This window comes from Melanotaenia boesemani, chromosome 16 (assembly GCF_017639745.1).
Source record: "Melanotaenia boesemani isolate fMelBoe1 chromosome 16, fMelBoe1.pri, whole genome shotgun sequence".
In the NCBI taxonomy this organism is placed as follows: domain Eukaryota; kingdom Metazoa; phylum Chordata; class Actinopteri; order Atheriniformes; family Melanotaeniidae; genus Melanotaenia; species Melanotaenia boesemani.
Window position 1 is genome coordinate 20,385,552 of NC_055697.1, and position 25,129 is coordinate 20,410,680.

The window sequence follows — 25,129 nt, forward strand, 5'->3', positions numbered from 1 at the left end:
GCATATATGAGCAGAAACAGTTCCAGGCAAGTGTGAACACGATGACAGATTCTGCACCACAGGTTTGAAATGATCTTGCTTTGCACTCACCACAGTCTGAACCATGTGTGGTCTCTGCATACGTAAACTCTTGACTGTCTGAAAAACATCCAGAAGGCCTTCAGCTTTCACTCTCTCTAGAATGTTGCTCAGGGCAATGAAGGTGCCAGTCCGCCCTGCACCAGCACTGAAAACAATAAGAACAGAATTATCAGTAAAAACATTAAACAGCAGGAATACCTTCAACTTAATGTAGGAATGCATTTCTACTTTCATATATTTTCATTTCTTCATAATAAAACTTCAATGGTGCTCTTACAATTTCTGCATGTGTTCTATTTTACTTGAAAAGTTTGCAAGAGAAAAAAGGTGACCTTTGTGTAATGGTGCTAGTAATTATCCTCACTTAAAGAGAGGCTAATCCAAACGCTAACACTAATCAGTTTGGAAGCTCAGCGTTTGACTGAGTCAATGTTTACAATGATGGTAGGATGAAGAGAAAGAGAGACAGAGAGAGACAGGGAGTGAGTGCGAGAGCAATGCGCAATTCGGAAGAGAAAAGTGTAGAGAGACGTTAGGGATTGCAACGGGTTAGCCCCATTCCCCTGAGACTGAGAAAAAGCTTTAAAAAGCCCCTCTTAGACAAGTGGTGATGAAGGAATAGAAGAGAGTGATGACACCATTTCCTGTCGTTAGCTCATCTTATCAGATTAATCATAGTGGGAGTCAGAGGAGATTTCACTTTGAGAGGTTTTAATTGACTGTGAATCAGTGGATTGGATCAATCCCATCGGGGCATGCTGCTTTAGAATCACTTCACCTGAAGCTAGGTTCTGATCAAAGCTTTCACAGCTAAGTCTTTATAAGGGATCACATAAGTGGTTTAGGCATAGTACACCAGGTCTACTGAGAAAAAATTTACAATTTATTGTAAAAGACATCTGTAGGAACAAAAAAAGAAGTATTCATAAAATTGGAATTCCTTAAAGATTCAGCTAATCAGTTAATAAAAGCCCAGGGAAAAATGAAAGGGGCCATATTAAAAAGCTGATTTGTAATGCAGTATAGTGTGTATGCAAATTCCATTTGACAACGTGCATCATGCTGGAGATTTGTCAAGTTACAGTTCCTGACCTGCAGTGTACAATTATGGGACGGTTTCCAGACTGCTGCTGCTGCCTCTGCACAGCCGCAATAATGTCAATCATCCCCTTTCCCTCAACTGGTATTCCGATCTCAGGCCATCCATGGAAATGAAAGTGGCGGACATGTTGTGAGTGCTTTTCCTGGTGAGATGCGCAAATTGCAATGTTATTTTCATCCACCTGAAAGCAGTAAATATGAAAATGTATTAACTAAAAAATGCTTCATTTAGATAAAGACAATTTGGGTAAGGATTGTGTCAAATCGAAAAGTCTCCTATAACTAACATATTTTAATTGAATATAACATCACGCACTGGTTTGTAGGTGAGAATCATGTCTCTGCGAGTGAAGGTTTCACACTGTGTGTCTCCAGTCAGCTCCACGGTGTAATCTCCAAATGTTACACTGCCCTCTGATGGCCAATACTGGTAGCACTTTTCCTGTTTGCAAAGGTCAGATTGACATTCAATTAGGCTACACTTAACTTATACACCCTATGTGTTAGTATACTTTAGGTGTTCACCATAAATGCATGCACAAACTGTTAGGGAAATAATAAACTGTTACAAGAGTATTAGAGAGATTATTTAGACGTCAAACTCTGCTCAGTCCATATTCTTGCTAGACCACCATTCTGTACCTGCTCCCTCTCTTTGAGTTCGGTGAGCATAACGATTGAATGACACCTCCACTCCCACACCATCCTCCAGAAGTCCTCCACTGTGTGAGACAGGGGGCCCTGGGTTGCGATAAAATAGTCCTTCTGCCTGTAGCCCTGGAGGGCAGATCATCCGGTAAACAACACTTGAGAGTGCAGCAAACATAATATTTTGCATTGTTTGTAAAGGAAACAATGAGCTTTATTTATACGTCTATGGGAAATCTATACGGGAGGTCGTGAGGGAGTGCTTACATCAATAAAGGAGGCATTGATGTAGTCGGTGAACTCCTGTCCTCTTTTCACAGAGAGTATTGCTCGGTTGAAATCATCTGCAAAAGAGAAAAAGAATAATAATAATAATAAAAAAAAAACTTTTCACAAGTGATTCCCAATTAAATAAAAACTTAAACAAGCTGATAAAAAACAAAACAAAGCAAAAACTGGAAAGTTCAGCTTACACTCAGTTATTGAATCCAAACACACCACAATCAACAACATATGTCCGTGTCTTCCATTCTACTCACATCTTAAAATGAAGATGGAAGTCCTACTTTTATGTCACTGATCGCACAGACATGAAGTGATTAGCAGATAACTGTGTACGGCATCTATAAAATCCCCAGCAGCGTAATACTTTGATGCTACTTGGATGTGATGTATTATGAAAATGTTCGAAGCACCACAGAAGTCCTTACATGGAATGATCTGAAGCACACGGTTCTTCTTCATGTTGGCAGGAAGGTTCCCGGTCCGCATGTTTTCCTTCATTATACGGACGTTGGTCAGTTTCTGGTGAGAGAAAATGTGAGCAGATTGATATGACTGAACAGTTTGACAGTAGCCTTAAAATAGAAATACATAAAGGCTAGAAAAGAACCATTTCTTCTGGGTATAGACCAAGATCAGAACAACCATAGCCTAATCACAGCCCAAATTAAATTCCAAGTGACGACATATAGTTTCAGTTGATTCAAAATAACTTTATTTATGTTATTACTGCCAAAAGCAGCACCCTGGGCAAGATTTCCAGGATAATATAGCGGTGCATGGTGTGGGTCATGGAGATCTCTTGTCCCCATTTTGACAAAAATGTTTACCCTGAACTCCTCCTCCAGGCCCAGCCTGTCGTGAGGAACCCTGGTGTTGTGAAGCCTCTGCAAATGGCCCTCCAGAGAGCACACATCTAGTTCTGTGTCTCCATACAGATAGTACTCCAACAGAGCCTGGTAGATGAAGGAATATTGCATCTGAAGAGGAAGAATGAAGAAGACAAAGAGAAGAAGACACAGAAGTAGTTGTTTCAGTTTGTCAAACTATTTCCTTCAGTTTTTCACATAACAGGTGTGGTTTCCAAGTCCTTGCTTGTTTATGCGGTGACTACAGCACTGAGTTGAGCTGTCAGTTCAAGGTACAACAGGTCGGAAGGGTCAATTCTTACATCTGTCTGGATAAGTTGACAGCGCTGCTCTCGTATTCTGCTCACAAAACCAAAGACATCCACTCGCTGCTCCATGTGCATCATGTCGATCATGCTGTCAATGACAATGAACGTTCCGGTTCTTCCGACTCCAGCACTGTGGAAAAAAAAAAAAGATGGTTTCTGTAACAAACACCTTAATTTAGTTTTAAAAAAAAAAAACATCCTCACAACATTTTATTTATACAGCCAGTGCAGCATTTACAGGCATCATTCTGCTTCTTATACAATGCTAATGGAACAGTAGAGGTGGAGGTTATATTCGTTTGTATTGTATTACCCCAGTACTCTTAACAAAGGAATCATTTGTGAACAGCAGCAAGCATATGTGGAAGTGCTTCACCCCTTAAGCCAGAACACACCCCTAATAGATTTACAAGGGTCATTTCAGCAGACTACACCTCTGGGAGCACTGAGCCTGGATTCCACAGTAGGGTGTTGAGCTTTAACAGTGGGCCCTGTTCAAAAACAACAGTCCCACTCCCTGAGCACCTGTTGCCACAGTTGCTACAGTCAGCTGCAGATTACTTTGGTGAGTTGGGCACTGCTTAGTCAAACAAAACATACTAGAAAGTTTACCCTGATTTAATTTTTTAATATGTATTATACCTACATTCATGCTCATTTATAAGTTTTAATTGAAATATTTTTTATTTCAAAAGCTTTTGTTTTTCTTTATAATGAATCTGATCTTTTCTAAAAGCTTCATGTATGACTGTGCTTCAATGCCCCGTCTTCACTTCCTTCATGCAAGAAATTTTACCTGCAGTGCACAACAACAGGTCCAGCATAGGATGGATTGACAGCCTTGACCTTCTTGAGGAATTTCAGCATGCCGATTGGTGTGAATGGCACCCCAAAGTCTGGCCAGCTGGTGAAGTGGAGCTGGGTGACCAGCCGAGGGGCTCGGGGTCCATCGCTGCCTTGCTGTGAAGCAAAAAGACATTTTATTTTATTGCATTTTATTTTTTTTACCAGTGTATAAATAATGCTGCGAAGATACAAATCAGTTAAAGCCAGTTAACTACAAAAAAAAGTTCAAATTAATATTGTTTCCTTTATATATATATTTCATTGTGAAATTCAGGACAGAGTGTAATTATCAAACACTAGCTTGCCTTTGTCTCTCTCTCAAGAGAGCATCATTTCATTCTATTGAGCACTTGGTTGCTCTGTGTTCAGAGAGCTACATGTAAAAGCTCCCAGTCTGTCAGTTTGTACAGAAGAGCTACAGCGCAGTCACAGTTTTAGAGTCAGGGAGGATATCTGTGCTTGTCTGGCTTCAGATGGAGAAGGAACAAAGTGAATTTTGAAATCTGAAGGCTTCACAGTACACTGAGCTGACATCCAACTTGGCAATCAAAAAGACATGAAAAGAAATAGAAACACTGCGTGGACAAATTCTTAAGGATCAAACAATGATAAACTCCGATTACTAACATGTTGCTTATTGTATGTTATTTTTCTTATGTCTATATCTATTTTCTTTCATTTCCTTTAATGTGTCTTCAGACAATAAAACACATTGTTTTCATTTGTGGATCACATTTTGTATCTACTTTTTGCATGTTAATGCAGCTTTGTTTTGTCTTTAATTCTAAATATGCATTAAATTATTGTAATGGTGGATTTTTTTCTTTTTATTGCAGTCTATAAATGCAGAACACTACAGACATACAGTAATGGTTAAATTTCCTGTTTGTGGTGTGGAAAAAGTAACAAGAGACAGTTGTGTGTTTAAAACTGCTCATTAAAACTGTCATTTACAACTTTAAAATATGTACGTTTGAATGTTTTGATCAGCAGGTCCTTAATTTTAACTTACATATTGAACACAGAATTTTCTGATGGTGTAGTCCACTAGAACTGTGACGTCCTCCAGTAACACTCGGATATTTCCATACATCCAGCAGCCTTTCTCTGGCCAGTACTGAAAGCATTTCTCCTGGTGAGGTAACCAAAACAAATAAGCAGGTTATTTTCATGCCTCTAAAATACACAAATTATTAGGACTGAGGTCGTAGAACTGCATCGTTCATTTTGTATTTAACATGTATATTTGAATTCAATTCCAAGGTAATCACAGCGACTTTGTGTGACTCTTGACAGTCGATAAGGTCTTCACTATGACGTTTCAACCCATTAACTAGATTCTCTAATTATCATGAAGCCTCTTAGGATCTTACCAACAATTATTTCGTCATTGATCCCCATTGCCTCTATTCTGCCCCATCAAACCTGCTTTTGAGCACTCAATTATCCCTTCGAGGCTGACTTTAATGCAATGCTAAGTAATCTGTTGAGCGACACTTTGTATAGATTCTCATTTGGGAAGGGGGTCAAATAAGTTAAACTCATGACTTTGGGTCATCAGAATACAAAAGGGTCTTTTCCAATTGGAGAAAAAAATCAGCAGCAGCACTGAAAAAATGCAGCGCAAGTGAAAAAATACCTCTTTCCGTTCTTTCAGATTTGTCAGCATTACTACAGTTGCAGTTTTCTGTTCCCAAATCATCCGCCAGAAATCAGCCACTGTCTCAAGCTTTGGACCTGAAACAGAATCAGGAGAAATATCTTAAAAACACACTGCTAAATGTCACACTTGTCTGCACTTGTGTTATATTTGGCTTTACCTTGAGCTGCAATGAATTTGTTCTTTTCTTTATACCCCTGTGTGACAAAAAAAATAGCACTTTTGAGTAGTCAAGGGAGAAAGAACAATCATTAAAGGCCTAATTGTTTGTAAGACTCACATCTATGTAAGATGCATTTATGTAGTCAGAGCACAGATGTCCATCAAGATGACACAGCACCACCCTCGAATGATCATCTGATACATATGAGGAAAAAGTAAAAAAAGTTGGTTCTTGTTTTTTTTTTATTATTTTTTTTTTATTTCAGGCAGCATTGCCCTTTTTCATGATTTAGTAATCAATAAACCTGCTGCAGAATACCCAGTAGATCCTCACTCACATGGTAAAATGTTTGGGTATCTGTTTTTCTCTCTGTTGTGCTCTCTGCTCGCCTCCTCAAAGGACCCATGGTGGTAGTAACACGGCAGTGACTATAAAGACAGAAACCAATCCTCATGAGATAAAAATAAAGCCACAGGTACAAAGAAGACTAACATAACATTTTATTGCTGTTTTCTGAACTTTTTCTGTACACTGGCAGGCCAAACATCTTCATCCACACCGAATAAAGCCTTGCTTACATTGAACTCTTCTCTGAAGAGCTTGCCATCATCAGCAGAGCGCATTCTGTACTCCTCCTCCAATGAGTCCAGAGGGATGGGGAAGTACCTCTTGGATGGTGAGGGAGATCTGGGGAGGAGGACCACTGTCTGCTCTCCTGTGTTTAAAGGAATATATGGTGGTCAGACTGTTAATGTCTCCCAGCAGAGAACATTGCAAGTTTGCAGAGCACCTGCAAAAACAAGCCTGATGGCTATTAAGATTTTCTGCCTCTGTGGGTGCATGACAGAAATGATTTCTTGAGTCATAAACTTGGTGTTGTTGCATCTTAGCTCAGAATTGGGCCTTTCCATTAATTTGTTTTTTTACTAAAAAAAAAAAAAAAAAAAAAAAACTTATGCCACTCTCTAAGTGCTATGACACTTTCCAAACTATTCCATTGATCATAAAGAGTTTAAAGTTACAAATCAAATATATGAAGACATAAAAATCAAAAGACTACATTATATTTTCATGTCGTGGTTTTTATGTTGAGTAAAGCACAAGAGTACCTTGTTCCTCCAAGAAGCCATTAGGAATCTTTTTATCCACCGATGTAACGAGAGCTTTCCTGTGGTTTTTGAACCTACAGTAAAGACAAAAGAAGTGAAGGAAGAAAATCCATCCTTTAAAAATAATCTAAATGATTAGACCCTGACTACTAGGGCAGAGCTATTTAGCACATAAGAGTAAATCAACAAGAAATACCAAAACCAATATCAACCATCTCAGAGAGGTAAAGCTGTTCCTCCTCATGCTGCCGTCAGGGAGAGTTGGTTTGAGCTGAAGTGACAGGGAGTGAGTATCTGTGGCCTGATCTGACCTGTTTTTGTTTGCTGTCTTTCTTGGAGTGCAGCTGTTTACCCATAAGCCACTGCTCACCGCCTGTTTAAAAACCACCCCCACTCTGATGCCCTGACATTGCCTCATGCCCACACACACTAAAAGAGAGAGAGAGAGACAGTGACAAAGAGTTGTTTATGTACATGTAAATATATTCACCTCAGACAGTAGATTGTCAGCAGGACAATGATGATAAGAAGCAAGGATAAGACCAGTGTTGAGGGCAGCACGTGAGCACCCTGGTGAGTGGGATTTTCTGTGTGAAAACACAATGAACCATATTAGTTTCAGCCAAACATATAAGGAAACAAGCTACAGCTGTGTAACATATTACTGAATGTGGTGCAACCTCTAAAACAAGGATGCTGTATAAATAATGGAAAAGAAATGACTTTTGAATCATTTCAACCCCATTTTTATTATGTACTGGTACAAAGACGCTCATTTTGATGCAGCAGATTCATGACTGTGATTTGTCACCTTTTTCTAATAACAATCAAAGTGAAAATGCTCCAAATCTTTTCATGATTGTCTTGCCAAAATTAACAAAAGCTTCCCTGTATGGCAGCATAACCATCTTACAAACCTTGTAGTACTGTGTATTGTCCAGCTCTTTGAACTGAGTGCTGATAAGCTGGATGGTTCCTGTTATCTTTAACCTGGTGGATGCAGGGTACACAATTTCCTAAAAGCAATTAAAAAACTTTGATTGGTTAGACCAAAGGACAGTTTCCACTTGGCCTCAGTCCATCTTAAATAAGCTTGGAATACTGGATTTTTAAAATCATTTTCTATTTTTTTTTAGCTTGAACAATAGATTGTAACATGTAATTTTGCAGATGCAAAGATGAACCGTGTTTATTAAAAATGATTTTCTGAAGTCTTCCTGAGCTCATGTGGTGCTTTTCATAGCTATTTTTAATACTCTGCTGCCTGAGGGTCTGAAGATTACAGTCATTCCATAATTGTTTTCAGCCTTTTCCCTTGACAATCACATACTCAAACTCAATGCAATTATACACTGCAATAGAGGTAAAGTTAAATTGTTAGCCCATGCACTCTCTTTTAGAGAAGTGAGCTACTCCACAATTTACCAGCTACAATACTCGGCATCTAATCAGTAGCGAAATGTTTCAGCAGGTGTTCCTTTTTTCTTTATACATTCAATATTTATAATGAACAACTTGTCTGTTCATTTCCTTCACATGTATCAAATTTGTTATAAAATGTTCTAAACTTAATCAAATACGTGGCTTACATAGATCACAGTTATTCACATTCTGGTTTTGACGTGTTACTTAATATCCCAAATTTAAAAAAAGGGATATATATCATCAATATAAATGAAGAAATATATAATATCCTTTTATTTTATGAAAAATATTCCTACATCTTCATGACAGTTAGCTCAGTTTTACTTGGCTCTGTGGTTTTAACCAAAAATTAGTTCACCAGCTGACTCACTCACTTGTTCAGAATTAAATACAGAACAGGATTAAATACACTGAAATTTAAGTGTAAATTATTATGGTTATATGGCAATTAAAGTTATTATATTCAGGATATAATTCAAAGAACTTACTTAAGGCAAGAAGGAACATTAATTCCCAGAACATCAAACTTATTTTTTAATATTTGCTAGTTGATCACCATTGATGTTGTAAAAAATTACAATTTTGTTTAATAAAACAGTCAAATTTGGAGTAGCACAATCAGAGAAGAGCTTACGAAGTGAGGCTTAGCTTTTTTTTTTAACATCTGTCTTAAATTAAAGTCAACCCAAACCATGAATACTGAATGAGTAAAAGAGAGTAAATGTCAGCATTTTATTTAATTTTATTTTTCAAAAGTTCCATATTGTTTCAGCATTCATTTTGAAAATACATTTTCCCAGTTTAATCCGTAATTACCTGCAGTTTGGTTCTCATGAGATGAATGATTCACAGCAATAGAGATCCCCATCAGAAACAACACCATTGTCACTGTGGATTTAAAAACAAGAGTCAACAAAAACAAAAACAATAGTCACTTTAATATAAAAAAATCTAAAGTTTGCAACTTTACATAAATTCCACTAGAAGGCGCCAAATCAATATGTAATCCATCTATCTGGGTACACATAGGAAGAGCAGGGAGGAGAGCTCAGCTTTGATGTCTTTTGAGAGTGATGTCTGTGAGTCTCTCTGCAGAGCAGTTAAAGTCCTTATGGGAAATCTGCTTGCAGTCATGTCCTGTCAGGCTGACATGAAAGAGCAGCATCAAATAACCTAAAATTCAGACATCAAACCAGAAAGGAGGCTTTAACCCACAGGTGACAGTAACCATATCCCCTGTGGACCCCGTGGAGTTGAGCTCAAGTAGTATTTGTTAGAAGCTATGTCATTTTGCTGTGTTGTCTTTGATGTCCAACACCGTACAGCCTGGCAAAGCAACCTGTACGGTGACAATGACACATGCACAGTTCTTTAGTCAATCAATACTTAAAATTAAGCAAATTGTGTTACTGATTAACAGAATAAGAATGTTGTATGAAAAGAAATGCAGCATTTTAAAAGATATTTTTGAAGCCAATAAGTTTTCTCTTAATACTGCTTTTTCTTTTTCTCATTTTATCCTTTTTCCTCCCTTTACAATTGACTTTCCCTCCCTCTACAATGCACTGTTTTTCTCTTTCTCTCTTACTGTATAGCCAGAAGTTACTAATGTAACTTCTTTACACAACTACGTAAAAATTAAAAGGATTTTAACACACAATCCTTGTGTCTTTTTTTTAATCTCCAAAGTTTAACAGCCAATTTCTCTAAACTCGCATCCATTTCCCCCTTTTTTTTATACCCATTCTCCAAATATGAGGGTTAGTAATCACAGAGTAAATTGTAAAAATGGAGCAGCTCTGCCTAAATGGCTTTGATGGTATAAATGAGAGTCGCACGAACTGAGTGTCCTAATTTATCCTCTGTTCTAAGTCCCCTTCTCGTTATAGAGGCCAAAAGACAAGATAGAATAATTCATTGTGTCAATTTACTTCTTCTAGAAATGGGTCATCGTGGGGCCTAATTTGTGATGTTTGAGAGAATTTCTTTCACTCAGTCCTGAGAAGTTTCACATAAATATATCTCCCAAATCATTAAAAAGAAAACTGAGCTACATGATAACACTCTAACAATGTTGTTAAAATAAAATATATGTCAAACTGTATGAAGTGTAATTGAACAACAAATTAAATGTTCGGGGTTTTGTAAATTATCCAGCCTCCCTGCAGTAAAACACTCATGAGGCATGCATACAGTACACACACAAGGGGCAAAGAAAGAAAGCCTGTTACACAAACCACTCTCATGCAAATTTTTCATCCAAATAATAGCATCCCAAAATTATTACTGCATGCTAACACACAGCGCCCACATTCCTTTTTTCACATCACATGTATACATGCTTGCACATACAGTACGTCCCACAGCCAAAGGCTATGTGTTACATATGTGCTGCACTCTGTCGGATAAGCCAATTCTCCCCAGTGTTAACAAGCTGACAGTGCCAGCACCTGTTCCCTGCTCTCCCCAACTGGGCAAGTCAGATCCACTCACACATCCCATCCCACTGTACAGCTCAATGCTGCTAGGCATGCTGTGCATATGGGTCACTGCACAGGCCGCTGACTATCTGTCATCTTCTGGCAGCAACTGTATATACAGCATTCAGCAAAGAAACGGGTAAGGAGAATTTAACTGTAAAAATGTGTTAAATGCTCTGTTGCCTTTAGGGACACAATTAAATGAAAAATTCATCAGCCAGATTCACGCAGAAATTTTTTTTCTTTGTGTATAAAGAGAAAGAGGAAGTGGTTAAAAGTGTTGATGCAGTTCTGCAATGTGACCCCTCTGACCCACACAGGAAATCCTTGATCCAGTTAATGAGAATAACAGATGAGGAAGTAACAGTGGGCATCTTGTTTCAGCTACACAAAACTAACTACACAAATGAATGTCATGGATTTTCTGAAAAGGAATTAAAAAAGACAGGTCTTGAGATGATTTTAAATTATTACTTATGTCCACGTGTCTAATGAGAGTAGCTTTACAATGCGTGACTTTTAACTGTTTCCCAGCCTGATGTTTTCTTTAAAGTGGTGTTCACATGACATGACGGAAATTGCAGCAGAAATGTGCAAACCGTAACCATATATCCAACCATGTATTTTGTAACATGTAGACCCAATAGATTACATTCATTCTGTCATCCTTACTCTTTGTTAATATGGGACTAGTAAAAAAGTAAGGAAATGAAGGGGGTAGGATGGGAAGTAAAAAAAAAAAAAAAAAAGTGCAATGGCTCAGAAAATCTCAAAAAGTCTCAAACGAGAGTCACATCACCACTGACACCAGTGGATAAGCACCTTCTGCCATCTCCTCCAACCTTCCCATTAGTGTTTGTGGCCAACTAAACATTAGAAACGCATGAGAACTAAAACTCTACCTTAAAAGACATCAATATACAGACAAAACAGAGCAAAGAAAAACGGATCCTGTACTATTTATTTATTTATTTTCCAAACTGATCTAAATGTTGACTGATTTCCAGTAATGTCTTGTGTACTGCTGCATTACACCTTCACATATGCTAGCTTAAAATCTTCAGCATTTTCCTGCTTGAGAAAGACATTTTAAATTTACTGCTGACCACTATACTTCACATGTATAATGTAATACCAAGAATCAGGATGTATAATTATGTGGCTCAACCTTGAGGCCGTCGATTATTTACCACTAGTGCTGTTTTTTCTCTGGGGACAAAAGTGAACAAAGGTCAGAGTATCAGATGTGTAGCAGCCCCTGAAGTGGACACTGCTGCAACTAACTCATGATTAATACTGAAATTGTGCCAGATCCAGGGATTCCCTACATCCTTGAAAGTTTGTAAGGCTTCACCTCAACATCTCAATCATCTCAGTTCTCCCATTAAGGAACTGGAAATGAACTGGCATGAGCCATGGCAGCAACAACCTCAGAAATCTGTTATTTTTCCTTGTGCAGACCTGCAGCCTGTTCATTTGTCATTAATTCGAGCTGTGCAGGAAAAAGGTCATTTATCACCTACTCTCAACCAGAAACATAAACATGTGGCCAACCCAGGTGAAAGGAATTCCCTATGTGATCCTCAGGGTTGTTGTCTTTTAAAACATTTGACCAGACAGCATCCTTTCTAGTTACTTAGTTGCTACATGTAAATATGTTAGTTATATATAACCTAGTTATATATAAACTAACATAATTGACTGTGGCTATGTAATAGCCTGCAATGATGTTGCAATGGAAATGTTTAAATGTTCTTAATAAAACAGCCTATCTGCGCTGCACGGTCTGGTGTGAAGGTTCCTGGTTCAAGCCTCTGCACTTCTGTGTGAAGTTTTTACGTTGTATGTGAGTGTGAATGATTGTCTCTGTGTTGACCCTGCAATGGACTGCCGACCTGTGTGGTACCTTAAGCCTGGTACACACATAACAATTTTATCTTTTATCTGGTTGAGACCTCACACGTGAAGATAAAAAAATCAGTTCTGATCCTATTGTGTGTGGTGTGCTCCAAAAATTTAATCACAGAACAACACACACATAACGATGCTGTCCTGCAACTCAACTACAATCTAGTCCTCCTCGACAAACGTCGAAGCGTAGAAGAAGAACCATAGCAGCAACCGGCAAATAACCAAGAAGAAGAAACATAGTAACAATTGGAAAACACAACACAGAGCATGGAAGAGGACATACAGGACGAGGGAATGATGGTGGTCCTGGGACTATTGTAAACAGAAAAAAAGCCAGAAGTGAAAAAAATAACAGACTGGAGACGGCGTGAACATGGACTTTATTTACTTCCTTCCCAGCCAGCTCGCTCTCTGATTGGCTACATTCTGTACCATGTCACCATCCACGCAGTCACAATGCACGAGTCGTTGGCGTTCCTCAAAAATCGGCTCTGAAATATTAAACATGTTCAATATTCCCAAATGTCAGCTACGACCAGTTTCAGAGCGGATTACTGGGACAAATCGCTCGTAACACACCACAGACCAAATGATAATTGGACAGGGAAATCTCACAATGGTCAGGCGTTTGCTGTCCGAGGTCGGGAAGAGAAAAAATCAGGACAAAAACAGCCCAAAAATAATTATTTGTGTACCAGGCCTTAGCTGCTGGGATAGGCTCCTGTGACCTTGCATTGGAATAAGTAGGTATAAAAAAAATGGAAGAATAAAATACAGACTTGCCAACTAAGGAATTAGTGGTTGAGAAAACTTTAAAAAAAGTGAGGAAGCTTACCAGCCAGAGGGATGTTTAGATAGACCTTAATAGTCACCTTAATTTTGTTAAATTTAAGATTCTGCTTTGAGTTATCCTCTTAATTTAGGTTCACACAACACCACCACACTTTAGTTGAGTTACTTAAAAAAAGCTTTTCAGCTGGTTGCCTCAATTTAAGTTTAACAGATTAATGTGTAGAAAAATAACAGGACACAATTAAGGAATACTGTTTTAAATAAATAAGGGCAGAATGACAAAGTGTGTACTTCAGTTTGAAATACAAACTGTTCTTAGTAGTTTCATGAATATTAACCATACAGTTTCAAATCTCAGCTTGTCATTAGTGGTTATCAGTAACACAAAGTGTTAAATTAACTGAGGAAATGAGAGGACATCTTTAGCTCTGTAAGCATGGTCATCAAAAAACTGACTTTATGTAAGCATTTAAAAAAAGCAAGATGCTACAGGTTAAACCACTATTTATTCCTCAATTTTAAGATTATTGGCTATTTCACTTCCAAAATATTTATAAAACACACACACACACGCACACACACACACACAAAAAAAAACAAACAAAAAAAAAACAAACATGGTATTTACCAAAATGTAGATTGTCCAGTCTTTAACACAAGTAAATCAGTGGATGTTTAATGTACTGATGCCTTTGGAATTGTTAAACATGACCTTTTCGAACAACTTCATATAAAAACATTGTTTTAATGTAAGAAATGAGCTAGATGTTATTTTCTCCTGAATCTATATCTTTGCAGGATATTTTTCTTTAAGTGAGTCTTATGTGCTCAGTGCTGCAAATCTCCACTTTAGTTGCTTTTGAATAGACCCAACTTTACAGTTTGACTGCCATCTATAATCTGAAGGGTTTTATACAGGAGTTGGCTTATATTGTATGACATTCATAGCCCAATATATGTTGTATTTTATTCAATTAAGACATGATGGAAATGTTTTTTTTCCTATCTGATGTTGACACTATTTTTTTATTCATAGAGCGATAAATAGATAACAACAATAATGAACACTTTATTTGTCTCAGTTAGAGAATACCGCTCTGCATATACCCATCTGTAGTAGAGAGCAGTGGGTTGCCATTTTTCAGTGTCCCCATATCCGTAACCTCTGCTGACACATTGGGGACTTGAACCTGGGTCCTCCAGACCCAAGCCCACCTCTGTAACCACTACAGTAACACGCTGCTAACATAGGATATAAATATGCTGTAAAATTATAACATTTTTTACCAGTTTGTACTGTATGTGAAATAACTAAACAAAAGATTTTTGAAAACCTGCCAAATAAATAAATACTGCCATGATGTAGGCTAACTAATGAATGAATCTGTTCATTTGAAATTGCCATTCACATATGATGTCTGATTATATATCTAAATTCTTCAGACAACCCATCTTAGGTGCTTCATTAAATCCATTAATCATCCATCCAACTAGGCAGATCAGCATTACCATTGTATTAACACTTAAGTCATGCACTAATGTATATCACATACTTTCATTAATGGAGATTAACTTCTTTCTTACCACAGTCTAAACTTTATGTTATATAGTCTGTAAACAGGCACATGACTGGTTCCTATTGTAAGTGATAGATCATAATGAATTCATTGTGATACATCAATAACATCATACAGAAGACATTTTGGTTATTATTTCTGATCTGAAACAAAAGAGGTAATGTTGAAGATATTTCTAAACTTTAGTGATATTTGAAGATTATTAAACACATTTTGCTTTATGGGAAAGGTAAAGAATTGTCTCCAGCAGCAACAAAATATATCAAATAAATAGCTACATCTAGCCATGCTTCACTTTCCTCACACATCAATATGGCTTCAAAGATTCTTATTTTGTGAATACATGACATGTCTTGTACACAAAAAGATAAAAGCTTGTTTTTTTTTCTTGTTTCCAGGGAACAGAGGAACAAAGGGGGAAAAAATAATACCAGATACAGCCCCTACTTGCATTGTCAAATGCCAAGGAAAAGAGTGGAAGTCAAGCACAAATACAAGTCAGTAAAGTGTGGCAGCAGAGTGGTACGAGGGAAGATGAGACAGGAGATGACAACAGAGGGTAGAGAAGAGGAACTGCAGGAGATCAATGTCTAGATTTTCAGTTCAGAGATAACAGTACTAATAGAAGACGTCTTTGGTACACAATGGTACTAAAACGAATGATGCTTTACTGACTCATAAGTCACTGCTGCATCTTGAAATGTATCTTTTTGTATTTGACATATGAAGGTGGGATTTCAGCAAGTCTGCTCTTAAAAATATATCTGTAAATGTCTAAGGAAAACATACTGAAACACCTCTTATCAAAACAAACCCAACAAAAAGAATGATGTCTGCATTTGTCTTCTTTTTAATTGTGTTTATGTTACCCTGAAATCCTATCAGCTGATTTCCCATTAATGGATAAAATTACACTTAATTAGCTGAGATAGAATAAACCAGTTACTTACATTTTAAAGCACAGCCACTTTGATCTGCTATCAGTGGACTTGTCAGTTCATAATAAACACAGGGTCCCAGTTCCTCTCTTGCTTGTATTCGTTGGGCTTACAGCCTCAGTTTGTCAACTGTTCACATTCTCTGAGGCACCATTAATAGAAGTGGATGAAGAGAGCTCAGATGGATGATGGTGAGGGTGACTGGTGCTTTTCAGGGCCTCGGATTGGAATAAAGGCACAGGAGATCACAGGAACCTGGAAAATAAAGTGTGGGAAAATTGTTAAAAATGTATAAACAAAGCACAAAAGCTAGGTATTATGTTAAGATATCATGCTGAAATTGAGTCAAAGAATATCTAATACATTCAAAATGGTAAAAAACTAAATAAATATATAAAATGAAATAATCATTATTGCAGTGAGTCAGGATGGGTCTGACATTGTGTTTTGTACATGACACGTATCTGTTCGCAGTTAATGCCCTCCTCTGCACCAACCTCCGCTGCAACTTATACAATCCACTGCAAAGAAAAAAGATTAATAAGCTGTTTATCTACTGTTAATGTTAGTGTTCTAACAACACTAAACACGATAGCAGTGTTCACAGTGTTCTCTTTTTAGTTATCACCACACACTGCCCACAGTTTCCCCATGAATGTGCCTAAACAACAAAAATTCGCTCTCAAATTACAAATATACGGGAACTACTTCTTCACCATTTGGACAAAGGCATCATTGTGACTTTATTGCATCCTCTTGCAAGAGTCTGAAAAAGAAACTGTGTCCCTTTTGCCCATTCTCCAAAGGTATGAGACACAAAGGCATATTGTAGCTGCTGTAACCCAGCTAAAGTAGAAGAGCAGAAGTAAATTAGTCTCCAAAACCAAAGCAAAGCCCCAACAAAATGAATGAACAAGGTATGGAAAACAGCAACTCAGAGCTATGCTCAGATTTTCCAAATGTTACAAAGCTGCTGGCATTGTAATATTGGCAATTTTGCCATTAAAAACACCCACTTTAACTTGAACACTGTAAACTGCTCAAAAAAATCCATCAAAATAAGGTGTTAAATATCTGCTGTGTTAAAGGTTTAATATTAGACTTGGAAACATTTGGAAGAACTTCAAGATGCATTTCATAGATTTCTTTATAATTTGAAACAAAAGCTTTGTGGACTGGATATAAGTGATCCACAAGTAACATTTCAGGCTGGTTTCAGTTGACCTATTTAAAAGGCAGTATGGGTATTCACACATATAGGGATGTTTTTCTTTATTAACCTGATTATTACAATTTATTTTCTTAATAAACATTAAACCAAGACCAAGTGAAAACTAAATTGCATTTTTGTTTCTCACTTGTAAATCAAATCTGAACATAAAAAGCATGCCATTGGCTGAAAAAGAAAAAACAAAACATCTTCTGAGCACAATAAGTGAAACCAAGTCTAAAATATCCCACCGTGGGCCAGATATGATTCCAGGACCAATTGAGCTGACAAGCATTTCTGGAAAAATAGATCTGCATTTAACATTTTTAAGGTGACAGATCGTGAATTAACCCACCCTTCAGCCTTGACTAAGTGATCCCGTATTATCCCGTTAGGAGTTATTTTAAAGATTGTTGTTTGTACAGTTAAGGTTAAAAAAAACAAACAAATTTCTTAAAGACAGGGTCTGTTGTTAGACACAAATGTTAGATGGGACTGTTTCACATACTGTTCAGATTTGTCTGTGTAGGATGTTTTATTTTTTGCTCCTGTCTCTTTAATGCCTCCCCTGCTCTGATTGGCTTGCTGGTTAATTGATGGTGTTGGTAGGATCCTCCTAACTCTTTGTTTTAGGGGATGCCGAACTTGTAACTAGGCAGGCAAAAATCTATTTAACACTCCTACTCAAGCCTCAAATTTCTCAGGGAGTTTTTGTGGATCCTTTTTTGGGTGTGCAATGTGAGGTTTAAAGTCACATGCATGCGCATATATATCAGTGCACAGTATCCATCCATATTCTTCTGCTTATCCAGGGTCGGGTTGCGGGTAGCGCAGTCAAATACTCCCAAAACATTCTGCTCCAGCTGTCTGCAGCTGATACAATCAGAAACATTTCATATAGGGATGGAAAGTTCTTTTAACAACCAGAAAGAGCAGTAGCTTAAGTAGTGGCTGTTTGGGTAGCTCAGAGTACACAACAGTTTTCAATATTCTGCTGTTCACATTAATAAAAACAGATCACTTGTGTGTGTGTTTCTTTTTGGAAACTTTAATGTATTACCTGAATGAACGCACAACACTGACAAATTAAGGCTATTTAACCTAAAAAAAAAAAAAAAAAAAAAAATCAGGAACCTTATGGAAAATAAAATTAAATATAACCTGAAAGTGGACTATTTTAAAAACTCCCCTTATAGTTTCAGGTGAGTTTTTGCAGGGGGCTCATCTGCTTTTTAAGGGCAGCCAAGCTTCAAGCGTCCCTCCCATAATTAAAGCCCTGATCCTCCTATACAATAAAAAAAAAAAAACTCTAAATAAACACAGCAAAAACTACTTTGTTGCTTTTTATTTTCTAGTACGAAGTAATAGATAATTACCCACAGAGATTCTCATGAAGTTGTTCCAGCTGGAGGTTGTGTATATCTTGTGACAAGTAAACTGACAATGATGTATGCTACTGGCTTCAATTAATTAAATAAAAGATGCAGAGAAAATATCTTTACATTGTATTGCATTTTATTCTGTCTGTAAGTGATGGATATATAAGTGGTGTGAGACCATCAAGCTACAGGACACACAGTCATCCATTGAACATATATATAAACTCTGTATTGAATCTGTGAATAAAAGATGAATCATAGTTTTAAATGGACAGAAAGGTAATATTAGAGCAATTTTCTGGATCTGACCACTTTTTAGCTGCAGGGTGAACCCTCAGCTATCTGGTAGTGGATCAAATCTTAAAGGGCAAAGCTGTTGGGATTTAGGAAAGGTTTAGTTACAAAAGCAACCATAAAATATATTGCTAATAGTTAAAACAAGTAGTGTGTTATACAGAAAAATAATGTGCTTCAAAGACCTGTAGGTGTTTTGTAGTTTTTTATTAAAGTTACAGTCAAAAAGCCTGACCCAAATGAAGACAGACTTTAAAAGAGGATAAAATGTTCTTTTTTTACTAATTCCACTGTGTTTCGTTTGCCTGTAAGTCCTATATGAGACTTCCATAAAATCCTTATCTTTTCACACATTTTTTTACTCCTTGCAGTTCTGCTCACTCAGTCCAAAGAAAACTGAGGCTTGCTCACAGCATTTGATTATTAAAGACACAACCACTTCCTTTCTGTGTCACTCAGCCCGTTGACTAACAGGGGAAACATGGACGCCATTAAATTTTAACATGAGTGCAGTCATCACCCAGCACTCTGGCTCAATCATTAATTCAAACCAAAACAGGCAAAAACAAAGCCTACTGTAGCTCACGACAGTTATGACGCGGATGTTCAGTCTGTAATTTTGTTTTTTCAAATGATATTTATTTTAATTATACTATTTTTGTCCAAAATATTAGTAATCGCTGTACAAATCTGATAGAGGCCTTTCATGGTGCTGGCCTGAAATATAAATCCAATACTGAAGCTTGTGTAGCTTCCTGTTACCTTATTTGGTGAACGTCACCATTGAGAGTAAGTTGAGATAGTATTTTATTTCACATTTAATATGTAAGTTGATACATTAACATTTAAAGTTGAGACTCTGGTCTGTTTCTGCATATTAATTCCATCTGTGGGGAGCGAGTGTGGGAAAACTGCCTGCTGGTTTTTACAGCATTAAATAAAGATGTGTTCGTGATGAAGCAATTGTCTCTTGCGAAATTTGAGACTTCATGCAACTTTCCTCCCTTTAACTGAAAGGTCCACTGAGCATGTTAGTCAGACCTGAGCCTCATACGTCTTTCTTTTAAATGAGCAGACACAGTCGTGGGAAGTAGCTGAGAAACATTGTTTTAATTTATCACAGCCTCCAGTTTGAGGACTCTGAAAACGACATTAGTAGGGCATGGTATCGGTGAAACCAGGAGCAAGAAATGATTATCATTGCAATTACAGCTTCACCGCTCATTCCTCTACAGCTCTGGCTAGGATAACAACTAAGCTCCTTTTCTTGGGATTTGTTGTACCTGGTATTAAGTGTGAAAACTATGAAAGAAGCCACAGCAGGTCACTTAAACATATGCTGTGCTGTCTATGCAGCTGGGTGCTATAGTTCAGTTATCAAATAGCTTAATAATGACCTAACAAACTACTGTTCAGGTTCAAATAGCCCAGTTAAGATCTGCTCTGACTTCATCAAGAGTCACACTTTAATTTTACTTATGAAACTGACATAACAAGCAGCTAATCTCAGGATGGATTCTGTGTATGAATGTGGAACATGATAAACAAGAAATATTTTACTATCAACAGTTAAAAGCATGTGTGTATCTAAATATGGTTGGATGACATTACATTTCTTTATTAAATGTAAGACGTATAGCCTATATAAAGCTATGGATGAAAGAGTTATATAATGATGCATGTGTAGCCATCTGGACTTTATGCACAGCTTCTTCAGTTATCTTCATCTAACACAACATCATAATCAAAACTGCAGAAAGCGCTGTCCATTAGATAACGACTGTGGTGTTTGATGAAGTTATGAGGCCACTCATCTATTTGCTCCAACACACAACTCACACGGCTAAGAGGACACATGCAGTCCATAAACATAATCCACATCATCCTCTTTTATCAGTAGAAACGTTGACAGACAGCAGAGAGACAAAGACCACTCAGATTAGAGAATTATGAAACAAAAATACCCAAACACGTAGTGAAAAGGGTTATTTCAGACTGAATTACTTATATGGTATTACTTAAACTTATGTGATTTTTGGTAATGCAGCAGCAGGATTGCTGTGAGGTCAGATAACATACTGTAGCAACAACATGAGGAGAAACTGTATGATTCTGCATAAAAAATACCCAGTAGAAAATGCAAAAAATGTCCACTATACAAGTAGGACTCATATATACATGTAACAGCTGTTACACTATGTCTGACAAATGCCAATATTACATCACCCGAGCATCAGTGCACGTCAGTGAACTTGTCAATAATAATGTCCAATATCTGATATCCCAGTTCCCTAAAATATGACAATCCTTTCCTGTGATAACATGCAGATTTTTTTCATTCACGAACTTAAGAGATCTCATTCCAGTAGCTCATGATGAACCACACACCCACACAGATTAGGCTACACACAAGGCCATCAACCTTCAGGGGGAACACCATGGTGTAAACAACATGATTTACAGACGTCACAACAAGTTTCTTTTCAGGACTTTTTTTACTTGATTCTTATTATCTTTATCTCTTATGTATTTTATTTTGTGTTCGTGTTAAAAAAAAAAAAAAAAAAAAAAAAACAGGTTTGTAATCTATCTAAGCCCAAGGTCTTTACCAACAGAGGAATTATTGTCTTTCACAGGAAACACTGCCCCTGAAATGTTCATTTGTTGTGTGGGCTTGTCTTTCAGTTTTGTGCAGATTACTATGGCATTAAACCTGGTTATTTTGCCCTGGCATCCCAAGTGTAGCATCTTCATTCATACCTGGGAATTAGAGAATATAGGGCAATCTGGATAAATCCTTAAGCACACTGATATAATTCTCAGCAAAGACTATCAGAGAAGTGGATGATGTTGATTCAACGCTGACACATGTCAATCCATCACAGGCTGCTGTCATGTCAGTGCATTGTATAGTATGTCAAAGGTTTCTTAGCATGAATTTAGCATTATTAGCTTCATTCTAACCTAAGAATATTGAAAAATCATCATCTGCAAATTAATCTTTGTCTTAGTATGTGTCTAACTATAGCTTGTGAATTCCCAGGGAGATAAAGATGTGGGCTAACTGGTCCAATGTGCTGAGGTAATTCCAAAATTAACATCAGCTTTTATTAGGTCAGGGATGCAGTTGACATTATTGTGAGATGTCAATGAGACATTTTCAATTCAAGTCTAAACATCTAACATTTCAACTGTTTCATATACTGAAAAAAATATTATGAATGACATTACAAAAGTATACAAAGATCAGAGTCTATTGGACAATCTGAAACTCTGAAGTAATATCCATGGGTTTAATTGTTTTGGGCTTGCACAGTAAGCCTTTGCTAATTATACCACCATTACAATAGCACAAAAGGGGGTATTCCTTTTTTTTTTTAAACTCCAAATCATGTTTTCATGTCTTAAAATACAAACACGAGCTGCAACTCTGTTCTTCTCTCTTGTATGACCAGGAAAACAGCCAATAGTGTTTAAGCTACAACACCCACTACTACTGAGGCTGAAGCACACAGGCCTGCTGTGTATTGCATTTGCCCCCTTTGCGTTTGTGTGCAACAATAGTGTATTTTTTTTTTATTTTTTTTTTCAGATGAGAGCTTGGAATCTAAATGTGGGGCACAAAAAACCCAGATCATTTACAAACATTGAATTAAATTTAAATTAATCGCACGCAGCATCGCGGTGGTCGCAGGGCTGGTTGATTTGCTCCACTAACCCATATTTACTAAAGTCCATGTTGACCAGGTTCAGGGATGACAGCATATATGAAAAAATAAGCGTTCAGTCTCTGTGATTTGCATCCATTAATCTTCACAGGCTATCTGACAGTGCAAAGGCGTTTTCTGTTTTAAACGGAATGCAGAGTAGTTTAATTACAAGAGATGCGTGAAGCCGTATGCGTCAAAGCTTGATTGTACGCCGGGGAGCGGCTTTTTTTTTAAAGATAAATATTAAGAACAGGTATGAGACTGTGTGAGACAACCGGGGGAAAATGGCCGGTAGTTACGCATGAACACGCACAGAAAAGTAGCTCCGCTCGTTTACAGCGCTTTATTATTTTTTTCTGCATCTTACCGTAGCAGCGATGACCTCCTCTCACACGTCGCAGCGGCTGATGATGTCGGCTTGTATCGCTCCTGCACAGACCCGAAGCCTGTCTCCTCTCATTTGTCCTTTGGAGAGTAACACAGCACACATGAAGCTGTCGAATCGTCTGACCGGAGCTGAGGAATGCGTCTAGGTTCCCCTGATGATCATGTTTCCAGCAGATCTCTCAGAGGATGCGCTTCCCCCTCCTGCCTGCCTGCCGGAGCTGGGCCGTGTTATGGCAGAGTGGAGACTGGAGAGACCCTCCCCCGGGCGCAAAGCAGTATCAGGTGGACACTCAGCATCCTCCACATTCCTGCATCACTGGACGATAAAGGCCAGGCCTGTGCATAAATATGTTGTTGTTTTCTCTCCTTTTTTCTCCCTAGGGTATTTTTTTTACGGTTGGCATTTTTGTAAGATGTGTTTTCAATATCAAGACGCTACAACAGTGATGCTCAGAGGACAGATAGCAGGATTCACACTGAACTTAACCAAAGTAAACAAATAAATAAAAGGCAAAAACTAGAAAAACATTTCTTATGTTATAAGGTGCTACAGGCTTTTATGTTGAAAAGCATTTCAAAGACTTGTTTTTTCCCCCCCAAATACCCTTAATTATATGTTTTTGAATGGAAAGGGTCATGTAATCACTTTAAGAAGGTTTTAAGTTAGTAGTGTACATCACTAAATCCCACAGTAAAAATAACATTTATATTAAAACCAGGGTTTAGATTTTGTGGGCTTAAATATAAGCCGTGCCCCCTGCTGGTAGATGAACCGATATTGTCACCAGAAGTTAAAAAAAAAAAAAAAAAAAAAAAAAAAAAAAATCGTATGGCAAAAATAATGGAAGATGGGAGTATGGAAAATCAGTGCTGACACCCCCTGGAAAAAGGAGAAAAAGTCTGTAAAGCATTGAGAGACCTATATGTTACGTATTGCATGAAATAAACATAATGGTTGGATTCATAAGCATATCTTATGTGAATCATTCCCTAGTGTGTGTACATATTTCCTCATTCTGCTGCTGCTCAAACGATGTTTACAATCACATTTTGTAAACTTTAATAAGCTACTGCACAGCTAGTGTCATTTGCATGTGACTCACAATCTTTAAAATATGTGCTCCCAGGGAAAACTCATAGGGCAATTTTGTGAAAGGGCATATGTGGAAAAACTTTTCCATTTGCAGATTGTGGGGCCTTATAGATGATTTCAAGTCGGTAAGAGCTCCTGAATATTATAAGTAGCGTACTTTTTAGTTTAAAAAAATGTAATATAATGCACTTTTTATACAACATTGGATACTCTTCTGTGGCTAGGTTAACAACAATAATTTACTTTAAAAACACAGCCTTGTCCTTTTGTGGATATTTTAGAATTATTGACATTATATGTTTGAAAATAGGGGGGACATGCCATTAATACATAGAGGGGAAAATAATTTTGAATTGATAGGTTGTGTGATATTTTTGTTTCCATTGCTGTGATTAATGTGTCAGTAAATTTAAAATGAAAATTGGTGCAGTGAAAATTGCAGTTTGACCAACACAGAACCAGTTAGATCTTGTCTGCACATCACTTCTGATCTGGAACAGAAGAAAATGAACTATTTCCAATGCAGCTTCAGTTCCAGTAAATAGTAAGATAAGTTTTGTTTGTTTTTTCTTTACTGTCTTTGGCTGTAGCTTAATGTAGCAGCTATATAGAGTGGCCATGCTCAAAGTGAAGATAGATGGTTTGATCCCCAGCCCTCTTCACGTGTGAAAGTCTGCTCCAGAAAGACAATGGACTCCATTTAACCTACACAAGAGTGATATGCTTTTGTGTGACCGTAGAGAATAAAGTACATACTGTATAAAGTGCAAACATATATAAAGGAGGGTTACATGAATTTTGTGGATTTCCAAATGAGAAACACAAAGTATAGAGGACTTTGCCAGAGCAGACAGAGAAGTGTGAAC

The 25,129-nt window shown here is 37.4% G+C and overlaps 1 protein-coding gene across 6 annotated transcripts in view; it reads right to left on the reverse strand.

Moving 5' to 3' along the window:
• LOC121655901 (receptor-type tyrosine-protein phosphatase epsilon-like) overlaps window positions 1-24,072 on the reverse strand; it is a 42,049-nt gene extending 17,977 nt beyond the window's left edge. For 2 of the 6 annotated variants that reach the window (XR_006013326.1, XM_042010814.1), the window contains exons 1-17: window positions 7,280-7,523; window positions 7,068-7,141; window positions 6,537-6,673; window positions 6,296-6,386; window positions 6,076-6,152; window positions 5,956-5,992; window positions 5,775-5,872; window positions 5,148-5,267; window positions 4,086-4,249; window positions 3,284-3,419; window positions 2,943-3,092; window positions 2,541-2,634; window positions 2,098-2,174; window positions 1,825-1,959; window positions 1,499-1,624; window positions 1,174-1,364; window positions 91-226 (exon numbers count right to left, since the gene is read on the reverse strand). Coding sequence is in view for 5 of the 6 variants with exons in the window: in XM_042010814.1 (XP_041866748.1) it covers window positions 91-226; window positions 1,174-1,364; window positions 1,499-1,624; window positions 1,825-1,959; window positions 2,098-2,174; window positions 2,541-2,634; window positions 2,943-3,092; window positions 3,284-3,419; window positions 4,086-4,249; window positions 5,148-5,267; window positions 5,775-5,872; window positions 5,956-5,992; window positions 6,076-6,152; window positions 6,296-6,386; window positions 6,537-6,673; window positions 7,068-7,141; window positions 7,280-7,485 (2,049 nt within the window). In the remaining variant the exon portion in view is untranslated. Of the gene's footprint in view, window positions 1-90; window positions 227-1,173; window positions 1,365-1,498; window positions 1,625-1,824; window positions 1,960-2,097; window positions 2,175-2,540; window positions 2,635-2,942; window positions 3,093-3,283; window positions 3,420-4,085; window positions 4,250-5,147; window positions 5,268-5,774; window positions 5,873-5,955; window positions 5,993-6,075; window positions 6,153-6,295; window positions 6,387-6,536; window positions 6,674-7,067; window positions 7,142-7,279; window positions 7,524-7,557; window positions 7,655-9,308; window positions 9,381-16,202; window positions 16,446-23,150 lie in introns of those variants that run through there. The other 4 variants (XM_042010816.1, XM_042010819.1, XM_042010817.1 and 1 more) reach the window with 4 other exon arrangements.
• Window positions 24,073-25,129: the final 1,057 nt, after the last annotated feature.